This window comes from Pleurodeles waltl, chromosome 8 (assembly GCF_031143425.1).
Source record: "Pleurodeles waltl isolate 20211129_DDA chromosome 8, aPleWal1.hap1.20221129, whole genome shotgun sequence".
In the NCBI taxonomy this organism is placed as follows: Eukaryota; Metazoa; Chordata; class Amphibia; order Caudata; family Salamandridae; genus Pleurodeles; species Pleurodeles waltl.
The window spans coordinates 1,063,910,673-1,063,922,215 of record NC_090447.1 but is presented as its reverse complement, the minus strand read 5'-3'; the positions used below and the strand labels follow the sequence as shown (position 1 = coordinate 1,063,922,215).

Genomic DNA, 11,543 nt, shown 5'->3' with positions numbered 1-11,543 from the left:
GTAAGAAAAATAAGTAACGTGTTTAAGAACATTTGGCACAAAATAAAGTCTCGCACTTCATGTCATCAGAACAACATAGGGCTCTGAAGATATGCGGTGGTCTCTGTCCTGTTCTCTTACTTAGACCTAAATGTACCCGTGGACAAGGATACAGAAGAGTGCGAGATTACTAAAATAGTTTTCCGTACTCTGTACACACATTCCTTCTTTGACCCTACACATTTTTTTGCCAACATGGTTAAAGCTTTGGAGGCGTGTTTCAGTTGCTTCAATTTACTTGTCACTCAGGTGTGTGCCTATTTCATTGGCCTCCATTTGATAATTGTTCGTATGTCTACATGCAGGACAGCGCTGTTCAATCATGTCTGAAAATAGCCGGCGGTAAGCAGGTCAGTAGTTTACAAAGTCGATTTATGGCAAGAAATCCCACTAACCGTTTACCTTCAAATATCCGGGGTTCTGTCAAAAATGTTCAAACTCCTCCTCCTTGCTCTCTCACTTCGCTCTCTCACCTCTCACTTTCTCTCACTCCTCTCGCTCTCTCTCCCTCTCTCTGCCCTGAATCCCCCTGACTCCTCCCCACCTGCTGTAATTACCTGGGGAATGTGGAGGAAGTGGCAGTGCGCCACTAGCACACTCCTGCCCTAAAAAACAGCCTCCAAAAGGCCCCAGCCCACCAGGAAATGGCCTGTGGACTAAATGGGCTGCCCAGGACTGCTGGACAGCGTCGATGTTTACTATTGTGTGTGGACAGCTGGAGAGTTTTGCCGAAACGCTGTAGAATCAGATAGATTTGGTGCCGCAACGCAGAAGGTGCTAAGTTATTGCAAGCACAAACTAATTAGATATGAGGAGGAAAAGTACGTCAGGCCACAATAAGTACACACTATGGTACTGGGATTTAAAGTCAACTCTTGGAATAGCTAATTAGAGCCCATTTTGTATCTAGAATCTGAGAAGACAAGGCGTGTCCAATCCGCCATAAATGACCAGGATGCTCTCACAAATACACATTAATAAATATTATGCTTAAATCATGAATTCCACAGCTTAATTGTTCAAATACATAAACTAAAAGATAGGTAATTAAAGACATTTCTGAAAATAATTATTCTAGTACTTTAGAGACTGGCACTATGAACAAGATCATGTTGGTTCTGCGTATACACAATTAATGTATTGACCAGTGGGAAATGTGTGTGCTGTACCCTCAGTGCTACTTTAAGTGATGGATAATCAGAACGCAGCCCCTTGCTTTCCAGGAGGCAGGCTGCCCTGTGCTGGGTGTAAAGATGTAATTATTTAACTAGGCAGGGGGGAGCACAGAGGGAAGAGATGCTTCCGGTTTGTGCAATAAAAAAGCAGAATGAGAGGAGTTATGGGCAATGAGGCAAATTATGGCCCACTAAAAACAAAAGTGCAGGATAAGAGAAGGGCAGAAGATGTAGAATATCACTTTGCTTTATATTTTGAGGCTGAACATGAACTTTATCTACCACTAACTAATCCTGATGAAGAATCATTGTGCAACTTTGCCTTTCTTGCTATCATTTCCCAGAGTTTTCCCATAGACAAAATACGGAAAAGGAATCCATAATAGGATGAACTAAAGATTACTAATTGCCTTATTTTCTTTTCATGTCTGATATAAATTAATGCTCTTTATTTGGAAGCAAATGCTTCCCAAGATACTGCTGCTAGCATTCAGAAGTTATTTGATTAAAAATGGATTCATAATTTATTTAATGACCTCATGACATATGTTAATATATGTCTCCATATATATTTTATGTGCAGAGCTGTCCCTCCCGACTGTGGAGTCCCCACAGTCATAAAGTTACTATTAATTTGCTGTTTGTGAATACCAAAAAAAAGTAAACCTACACTTTAAGTGTAGGTTTAACTTAATGAATCAGGTCCATAGTCTAGTTACATAACATAATGCATGTATTCGTAGAGCGCAGCTTAATTTCTTGGGGCGTCTTGGTGTTGAATTACAGGTGTTAATTGTAACCCAATTTAGTGGTACTCTATTTATCAATTTCGGGTAGATGAAAGACACCTTGCCTTTTCGCCATTGGGATTTTAATCTGTGACCATGTGATTAACACAGGCTTTTGGAGTGGAAGCATTGCTCAGTTGAGACACCAGTCCCTCTACACAGGTTTAGCTAAATGTTTCCTCTCTATGAAAATTCCTAACAATATTAACACCTGAAATGTTCACTGGTGGTAGCAAGTGCCTATATCCTATCAATGACTCGTTAATTGCACAAACACGCATGGATTTCATTTCGGCATTAAGCTGTAGATTGCTGAAACTCTATGAACAGGCTTTAAGATGAGATCTGCCTTTCTGACATCTGGAGGTAGCGTCAAGCAAATGTTGTTCAGTACACTCAGGGGTCGCATACTCCTTTGAGAATGCTTCTCCCTTCGTAGTATGATACACGTCTGCTCTCACTCTAACAACTGGCCACAAGCCATGCACCTTGTTCCCCCTTCCTCCTACGAATGTAAGCAGCATTCCTGAGCTCCTTAAGCATTACTAATTAGCTATTATTGACGGTCCTCGTGTGACATGCCCTTGTCAATTACTGGCGGACATAACCTTTGACTGCCTGGTGACCTCTGCGCTGGTCTAAAAGGGCTTGATTAGTAGAGGCCCATGTCGGATGCGATAATTATCACATCTGATTAAAATCCGGCTTCAAGGTGTATGGAATTTATCAGATGTAATAATTATCGCTTACCATGACTTTTTGAGAAATAACAAGTAGATTAAAATGCACGCCCGGTACATACAAGACTTTTTCCCTGTTAAATTGCACCTGTCGAAATGTAATGAAAGGTGTGAACTCTATAGTTTCTGGTAATTACCGGGTGTGATAAACTGCCACCACTAATAATTGCGATCCCAGCACAAGTAGATGTTTGCACAGGGATCACAATTTAATAGGCCACTTCTAGTCGGGCCCTTAGAGGATGGAATATTAGCATGATTTTTAAAGGAATAGTGGATGTTAAACAACATGATCTTCATCCCGAAATAAATCTTTAGATCAACTGACTTTGATTTTCTATAGGAACACCTTTTGATAATCTTACACTCTTTTGTAAAGGGATATTAGATTCTACATCTGCCAGAATAACAAAGTAATGCTAAAAAAAGTAACTGAGATGTAATTGAAAACTGAGAACACAAAACAGCTTACAAACTTCCATGATGCAGAAAAAAATCCCTACATTCTTACTCCATTATGTGCAGATAAGTGGACAAGTGAGTTGTAATTGTGACAAAATGTGTGACCCCTGTCATTTAAGAATTAGCTTCTTCTAATTTCACTTCATTGGATACCCCAACATATCGTACTGTCTTTATTTTTATGTGAACTAATTCCCTTTTTACTTGAAAAGGCAATAATGCAACCCCTGATCACGGTACAGAAAACTGGCTACAATGTTGTTCAAGGTAAAAAAAACAGGTGGATTACTGCCCTGCGACTCGTCAATAGGTGTGGCCAGAAACTGAGGAACGCCTGACTCCGGCTTCGTCCATGAGAACCGGAAGCCCTGTTAGTTTAATGATTGCTCTCTTTTACTTAAAGTATGTCAAGCAAATATTATTTTGGTTAAATATAAAGATGTCCTTAAGATAATAATAGTGACCATTTTACTAGCCCAATGGCCTGATGTGCCTCTTAATAAATAACAGCAGCTATCATGCAAATGAATAGCACCCATTTTATTGACCTCAGAAGGATGAAAGGTAGAGCCACCCTAGTGAGGATTCCATTTTGCGACTCGCATAGTACTCAAAGCCCTTTACATGGGGCAAGGCGATACTTTCAGCAAGAGCAAACATGTAGTACAGTAGTTTTGCATTCTCTCTTAAAGATTTTCCACACGGCCTCATATGGGGGAAGAGTGATTACACAACTAATCAAAAATGAAAATTCAGCCCTTCACATTTGAAAGGAAGCACGATGAAAATGCGCAGGGGAGTCAACATCACGCCTCAGTTTAAGAGAGAAGGCACAGATGAGTGTGAGAATTACCGCTATGTCTGCGACATGTTTCAGGATTGCAGATATGTTATTATGAGATGGCGAGTGTGCTTCCAGACAGGGGTAGCCTATGCGACTAATATCAAAAATACAGATGTAAATCTGCATTTTAGTAAAGTGGGTGCAGTGAGGGAAGGAGTATTTCACTTCAAGCTATAGATAAAAGCCTATCAAAATACATTGAGTGGATTATTCGTCAAACTATCAAAAAAAGATTCACCCCAGTTGAAAAATTCGCTGACAAATCCAATTCGAGCTTGAAGAAGGAAGAAAACCTCCAAAAACTAATGTAATTGAGAATCAAGAACTACTCATGAAAAAGGGAGGCTGAGTCAGGACATGTTGACACTATATACATATTTAAGGGGAAGTGATCAACATGAAGAGTATTACTTATTTAACGTAACAAATGCAAATACAAGGAGTAAAGGTTTGAACTCGAAGGAAACAACAGTTCTTGGTTGAATTCAAAGCCCATAAGCAATGGCATGGCCTCCTGTGGGTTGAGGGCAGCCACACGTCAATGCAAGGATTCATTTGAATACGCCCACCATATAACAAAGCATTCGTATTTGTAGAAAGTGCAAGGTGACGTTTAGAATTAGCCAGCTTGCGGTACTCATTTTAGCAACCTCGCAAGGTTGAAAGGCTGAGTAGGCATTCCGGAATTTTCACTTGGGGCCAGGAGTACATCCGTAGTTACCTGCAGAGGCAGTGTGCGCGCATTTCATTGAATCACCACGCATGGCCGTGCATAATGAGTACAGGAGGAGAGAGTCAGTTTCACCAAAAACAGTCGGGTCGGAGATGAAGGCTCAGACAAACCTTTAAAAACTGCTTAGTTGAATAAGTCAACATGCAATTTCTCTTTCATGCTGTCATTTTTGTCGTGGACATGATCGTCATCGCCTGAAATTGCCACTGCACGCCTCCTCCTACCTCGATTTTTTTTTAACTTATGTACATAAAACATTCCAGTTACTACATGCTCAAAAGCACCGTTTTTGTCTAAATAACTTTTGGAAAATCAGAGGTGAATTGCGAGGGGTAACTTAAAACGCAAGGCATGATAAAATGAAGAAATAACGTTTTTTTGTTTTTAAATGAAAGCATTAAGCAAGAGGAAACCGTGTATGAAAATATATAGCTTTAATTTTGAGACATAAAAACACTTTTGGTACAGAACAGACGTGGCGCTCGGGAAAAATATAATACATTGTTTTCAGTGTAACACCTACGCACCTCGCTTTGCACAGATAGACTTGATATGCCACTCATACACAAAAGAGTGTACCCAGCTCTCACAACGAGAAGAACATGATACATCTCTGATAAACCTGCAGCTCTGCAGAGAATGCACTACACGACAATCTGTCACAAGGGTAGCAGGAACCGACCCAAGGCAAAGCCAGCAAAGCGGAGCATAGGGTGGAAGCTGATCAAACAGACACATACCTCCCATCAAGTGCTAGTGCCAGAGGCTAGGGGCAGCAAGAAACACACTCAAACTTTCTCCAGTACAAATGCTGTGCTGAAATCTGTTAGTATGTTCAGAAAGCAAATTCAGTAGTGTGCAAAAAATCACCATACAAGCGAGAAGATACATGACAAAACATGGTGTATGTTGGTCACAAACGCAAGAAATATTAAAACGTATACTAGCCAAACATGCATGAATATCTTTGATCCTGAGCTGTAATTGCATGAGTCAGTAGAGAGATTACTTGTGACATTTTGGAAGGAAACGAACAAAAGAGACCCCTTAATACTGGCAAATAAAAAGGAAAACAGCAAATGTCGAGGGATTCAAAATGCAACCAGGTCAAGTTGAACACAGTAGTTAACCTTTTGCATGCTCACAAAGTCTCGCCGCCTGATATAACTTTTCAGTCTTGCTTAAATAGAAATTGCACTTCTTGTTGATGTCTTTAAAACATTCCATTTTCTGAGGTATACACATTCAGCGTCTTTTGCCTGTGCCCTGGTGTCGCTTTCCTTCGGTTCCCCTTCCTTTTCCTCCTCCTTTAACTACAGTAAGCGTTCAATAAAAAGCTAACCCCACTGTAACTTGAAAAAAGCATCGAAATAAACCACGAGCATAAAAATATGCTATTCAAAATATGCTTTGGTCACGAAATCAATAGTTTCTTTATTTTGGTTTCCATTTTCATTTAAACGGTTCTTTGTATGGCAGCAGCTAGCGCCCTCTTGTGGCTAACATGACTTTTAAAAAGTTCAATTGAATGCCCAAGCTTGCTTACCTTATTCCCTCTCGGCAGAGTCACGGATTCGTTATGGAGGGATGAAAATGGTATCCAGATACAGAGATAGTAGTTGTTACGAACCGGTTCATAAAAAAATGTGTACATATTCTATAAGAATCATTTTGCAATATAAAAATGTAAAGAACTATATACATTATATAATTTTAAGTTATAAATTAGTGGTCCTTCATATAACCCCTGTCACTGAACTGGCCAATGGGTGTTTCTTGAAGTGTTTTGCCAAAGATTGGTTTTCAAATATTAGAGATGTCCATTGGTTTCCGCTCTAATAACTGCAAGTCAATTTTCCCATTCAGTGGGATCTGTACTTCAAAATGATCGTCCCTGTGATGCTTTTTCCCTTTCCTTGAACAGATGTAGATTCCCATAAGAGTCACTAGAATGATCAATCCCAAGCTCGTTATTGACAAGGCTACCAGCGTCGGTAGACAAGATACCGACTCAGCTTTTCTGTGAGTAGGTTCTATGGCGATTTGCGGTTCCTTTTCTTCGATGTTTATGTCTGGTTCTTTTCTCAGCAAACTTTCGATGTAGCTTTCATTACTGACCGTGTCATTGACAAACAGGTTCACCATGACAGTTGAATGGAGAGGCTCTGGGTACCCATGGTCGCTAACTTTTACCAGTAGTCGGTAAAGTCCATAGTCTGTCTGCATGAGGCTTTCTTCTAAAGTGATGTTACCTGTCTTGGGGTCAATCCTAAAAGACTCTGGCCTAGGCCCCCGACTCCCTATTATGCTGTAGGCAATGACAGCATTCATTCCAGTGTCCTTGTCAACAGCATAAACCTCAGTGATCGGTGAGCCAGGCTGGGTGGATGGGAGGACCAGGAGATATGACATATTGGATTGGGGAAACAGGACCAAAGGTGGGTTATCATTGACGTCAAGAAGCAGGATGGTTATCTTTGCAGTGGACGAAAGGGCCGGTTCTCCACCATCAACTGCTTCCACCCATAAAGTGTAAGAACTTTGCTGCTCCCGATCCAGAGACACTTTCGCTCTCAGTAAACCTTTCCCAGTGTCGATGACAAAAATATCGCTGCCATTAACAATTGACAGTGCAACCCAACCATTTTGTCCAATATCAGGATCCGTGACACTAATTATTCCAATTTCACCGAGACCAGGGAAGTTTTCTGGTACAAAAAAACTAAAATCCTTGTTAATAAACCTCGGGCTGTTATCATTTCTATCCAAAACCACAATAACTACTGTGACTAATGATTCTCTAGGGGGCATCCCAGCGTCACGAGCCCGAACAGAAAATCTGTACTTCTCTCTTTCCTCCCTGTCGAGTATGGTGGACACAGTAAGAATGCCAGTAACTTTATCTAAAGCAAAGTAGGATGGTGCATCAGATCCAATATAGTAAGATACTTGGCCTCTTTCACCACTGTCAGCATCTGTTGCAAAAAATGTGGTCAAAAAAGCTCCGGGTCTATTATTTTCTTCAACTGACAATTCTACGACTGACTGTGCAAATACTGGAGAATTGTCATTATCATCAAGAATCTGCACCTTAATGATTGTCTTTACATGGTGTCCTTCTGAATTTGATGCAATGACGGCTATTTCATAGACCGGTTCAGTCTCATAATCCAAGGGTTTTGTGGTTTCTAGCAAATATTCATTGCTGTATGGTTTGTAAGGTGATAACCTGAAAGGTCCATCACTCTCCAAATAGCAATCTACTTTATACTTTTGGTCTGGGTCTCTTACTGTGAAAAAAGCTACAGGTGAGTTCACAGGCTCTAATTCTTTCAAGTAAACAACCCCTTTTTCTTCATTTGCTATGTATCGAGGGACAATTTCAGGAGGTCTGAAGAGGACTTTGATGATAGTTACTGAAACAGTTATCACCGCTGGGATGCAACCAGGCCCATTGGCAAGTATAGTCAGTTTATGCAGCTTGACAGTGGTGCCATCTATTTTTCTGGACAGTGTTATAATTCCTCTTGTTTCATCAAGGTGAAATAATTCCCTGGAAGGCTGTGGAACTCTTTCACTAAATGTGTAACTGATCTCAGAATTTGGGCCCAGGTCAATGTCAACTGCATGCACTGCAGCTACATGTGTTCCTTTAGTGGAATTCCCATAGAGGGTTGAGTTCACCTGGGTTTCAGTGAATATGGGACAGTTGTCGTTGATATCGCTTATACGAATCAGGAGAGTAGCACTTCCTATGAGGGCTGGGTTCCCCCCATCCTCTGCAATGATGCTGGTAAAATATTCGCTCTTGGTTTCCCTGTCAAGGGGGGCCATAATAATTAAGTAAGGTGTCCTTTCTCCGTTTTCATTCTCTTCTACATCCAGAGTAAACACTCCATAGTCATCAACCAGGTGGTAGGTCTGGACAGCGTTAGTCCCCATATCCGGGTCAAGCGCTGGGTGTTCGATGGCCAGCCGTGTGTTAATCTGAGCATTTTCTGGCACGGAAACGTTTATCTGTGAGACTGGAAAGTGGGGTGCATTATCGTTGATATCTCTGACAATGATTTTCACTTTCACAAACATAAAGTACTCCTGGGGCAAGACGATGATGTCGAGTAGGAGGAGGCAGTCGAGCGAGCCAGAGCTCTCTGCGCAAAGTGTCTCGCGGTCCAGCTCCTGACTAGACGTGTAGAGTTCCCCAGAGTTGTTACTGAGCGTCACGTAATGCTCGTTGATCCCATTGGAAGCCAGGCTGAAGGAAAGCGGCGGATCAGCAAAGAAATCCAACTGTAAATCCTCTCCGACGTTGCCTATGAGCACCCCTTCCGGTAATCCTTCATTGATGGTGTACAGCAGTTCTGTGGCTCGGCTGAAACATGCTGAGCAGTGGAAAAGTGCACTGAAGATGAACAGCATAAACAGACACAAGTGCTGTCGTGGAAAGTAAAGGAAATCCCATTAGAGTCAAACATCTCATTACATTAAGAGTCACATTTCCTATACAGCAAGGCGCACTTTACTAAAGACTCCGTTTTCCACGAGTCAATTATGCGGGAAGATAGATACGTAGCTAGCTAGATATAAAGGTAGCTAGATATACAGACAGAGATAGATAGACAGAAAGACTGACAGATAACTAGCGCAACACAGATAGCTAAATGTAGAATATATATATATATATCCTATAGTGCACTGCACATTTCTTTCATCGTGTTGTAATTTATTCGATATTGGTCATTATTTTGCTGTCCAGTGGTGCATGCTACCGTCATAACATATTCATTCGATTGGGAAAAGAAGACCAAAATAAAAATAAAAATGTTGTCAGAGAAAATTAAATGATGTTTGTATGTATGTTCAGAGCTTTGGCTTTAATGTAAATCAAGTTATGCTTACATAATCAGACAAAAATGTAAGTGAATACATCTAAAAGCGCGCGCACAAGGATTCTCAAACCCTACCAAGACAGAGCAGTCATAAAGTCATAGTACTGAGCGTGTCAGTTCACGTTACCAGAGAAATCATTTGACTTGTTATTCACATTAATGTCCTGCTTCGCCTCAAATAGTTTCTGCTGTTTATAAATTTTAACTGCACCTTTTTGCTATGTCATCAAGATTTACTTTTCACCTGTTCTGTAGCTCGTACTGTAGTCAAGCTCTTATTCGCTTACATGCGCTGAAAGTCGGGGTACAGCCCTACTGGCTTAAATCGTAAAAGCACCCACCTGCAGGTCGCTCTGTTTGGTGTTCAAGCCGATATGAAGCCCCATATCCAGGTTGTGATGCCGGGTTTTTCAGAAGCCAGCTTGCTTCTCCGGTGCGCGCCTTCTTCTCATTCCCTTGGCAGTTCGGTCACACTAAACCTGCAGTCATTTAGCCCCTGATGTGAGAGCGGCAGAGACACTCCCTCCCTGCTCATGCAAATCGCTGGAGAACTTCAGCCAATAGTCACAGGCAAGCCCCTTCACAGGCAGCTGAAACAGGAGAGCAACTTGCTTTCATGTTTTTTTATTACTACGTGGTCGGAACGCGCGCTTTGAGGAGACCTCCCTACTCTGGTGCAAGCACAGCCTCTGGGATGCATTCACTTCCCAGACGACGTGTTTTTTCCCACGCGTGAATCACATGCACCGCGGCCCCAGTTACTGTGTGTGCACCAGCAGGGAAACACTCCAAGGGTAGGTGTGCAATGCGGTCTAGAACGCTTTTTACAGAAAAGAACGACAAGAAATTCCGCCATAGTGATGATACAAACGGGTCTTATTTTAAAAGAATTATTCTGGAGCAGATGGTGCCTGCCTAATCAAAAGAAGACTCCAAGTACGTGCAAATAAACTCGGTGTTCTGATACTCCTGTTCGCCTTAATTATTGGGTGGCCACCAGTGGAAAACATTTTTTTTTGTAAAAAGAATCCCAGACAGCGAAGTTAGTACAAGAAGGATCTTGTTTCTCTTTTTTTCATTAACGGCGTGTGATCTGACTACCAAAGAGTCAGATGCGCGTGCTTCAAGGGGTGAAGCAGCAGATGCCGTTGGCATCCTGTAGCTTGTAACAGCAAGCACGTCAGAAGGATTATGAATAAAAGGTGTGTTTCCTGAACTCCAAAATTGGAGAATTGATTCACAACGCTGGATCTCAGCGGGACATTGACTTTGAGACATTCAAGCGCTCCGGAGTGCCGCAGGACTACAAAATATTAGCAGTGGGCGAGCCAGCAAATTAATTGGGAGAGCAGAGGCAAGGGTCTCTTTGCTTTAAGAGCCTGGGAATGAGCCTCCCCAGCAAACTACCTGGCATGTCATTTGTGCAAGAAATGCAAAGCAAAAATATTATTAAGACTACACAATTAAAAAAGGCTTACTTTGACACATGGAATAATTTCAGTTTAGTACATTAAACTATGTTACTACAATAAAGGACATATGTTAGACCTGACAGCCTTAAGGTGGTCAGCCCCCAACTTTTTCTCTTCCTCCCTCCACTTTTCTGACACTGTTTTTACTAGTTTTAGGGCTCTGCACACTTTGCCATTGCTAACCAGTGCTAGAGTGCACATGCTCTTTCCCTTAAACATGGTATCATTGGTTCATCCCCATTTGGCATATTTGATTTGCTTATAAGTCTCTCGTAAAGTGCACTACATGTGCCCAGGGCCTGTACATTAAATGCTTCTAGTGGGCCTGCAGTTCTGATTGTGCCACCCACATAAGTAGCCACTTAACCATGTCTCAGGCCTGCCATTGCAAGTTCTGTGTG

At 41.6% G+C, this 11,543-nt stretch overlaps 1 protein-coding gene across 1 annotated transcript; it reads right to left on the bottom strand.

Annotated features, from left to right (window-relative positions):
* Positions 1 to 5,200: 5,200 nt before the first annotated feature.
* PCDH20 (protocadherin 20) lies at positions 5,201 to 10,366 on the bottom strand. Its single transcript, XM_069205298.1, has 2 exons — positions 10,012 to 10,366; positions 5,201 to 9,215 (listed from the first exon to the last, which is right to left on the bottom strand). The coding sequence occupies exons 1-2, from the start codon at positions 10,054 to 10,056 to the stop codon at positions 6,585 to 6,587; spliced, it is 2,676 nt and encodes an 891-aa protein (XP_069061399.1). The 5' UTR covers positions 10,057 to 10,366; the 3' UTR covers positions 5,201 to 6,584.
* Positions 10,367 to 11,543: the final 1,177 nt, after the last annotated feature.

What these genes read in the sequence shown, in the direction of transcription:
- PCDH20 (XM_069205298.1), bottom strand. Translation starts at nt 10,056, where the DNA reads ATGGGGCTTCATATCGGCTTGAACACCAAACAGAGCGACCTGCAG. An exon ending in CCAAACAGAGCGACCTGCAG is followed by an intron (nt 9,216 to 10,011) that starts GTGGGTGCTTTT and finishes TTTCCACGACAG; the next exon opens with CACTTGTGTCTGTTTATGCT.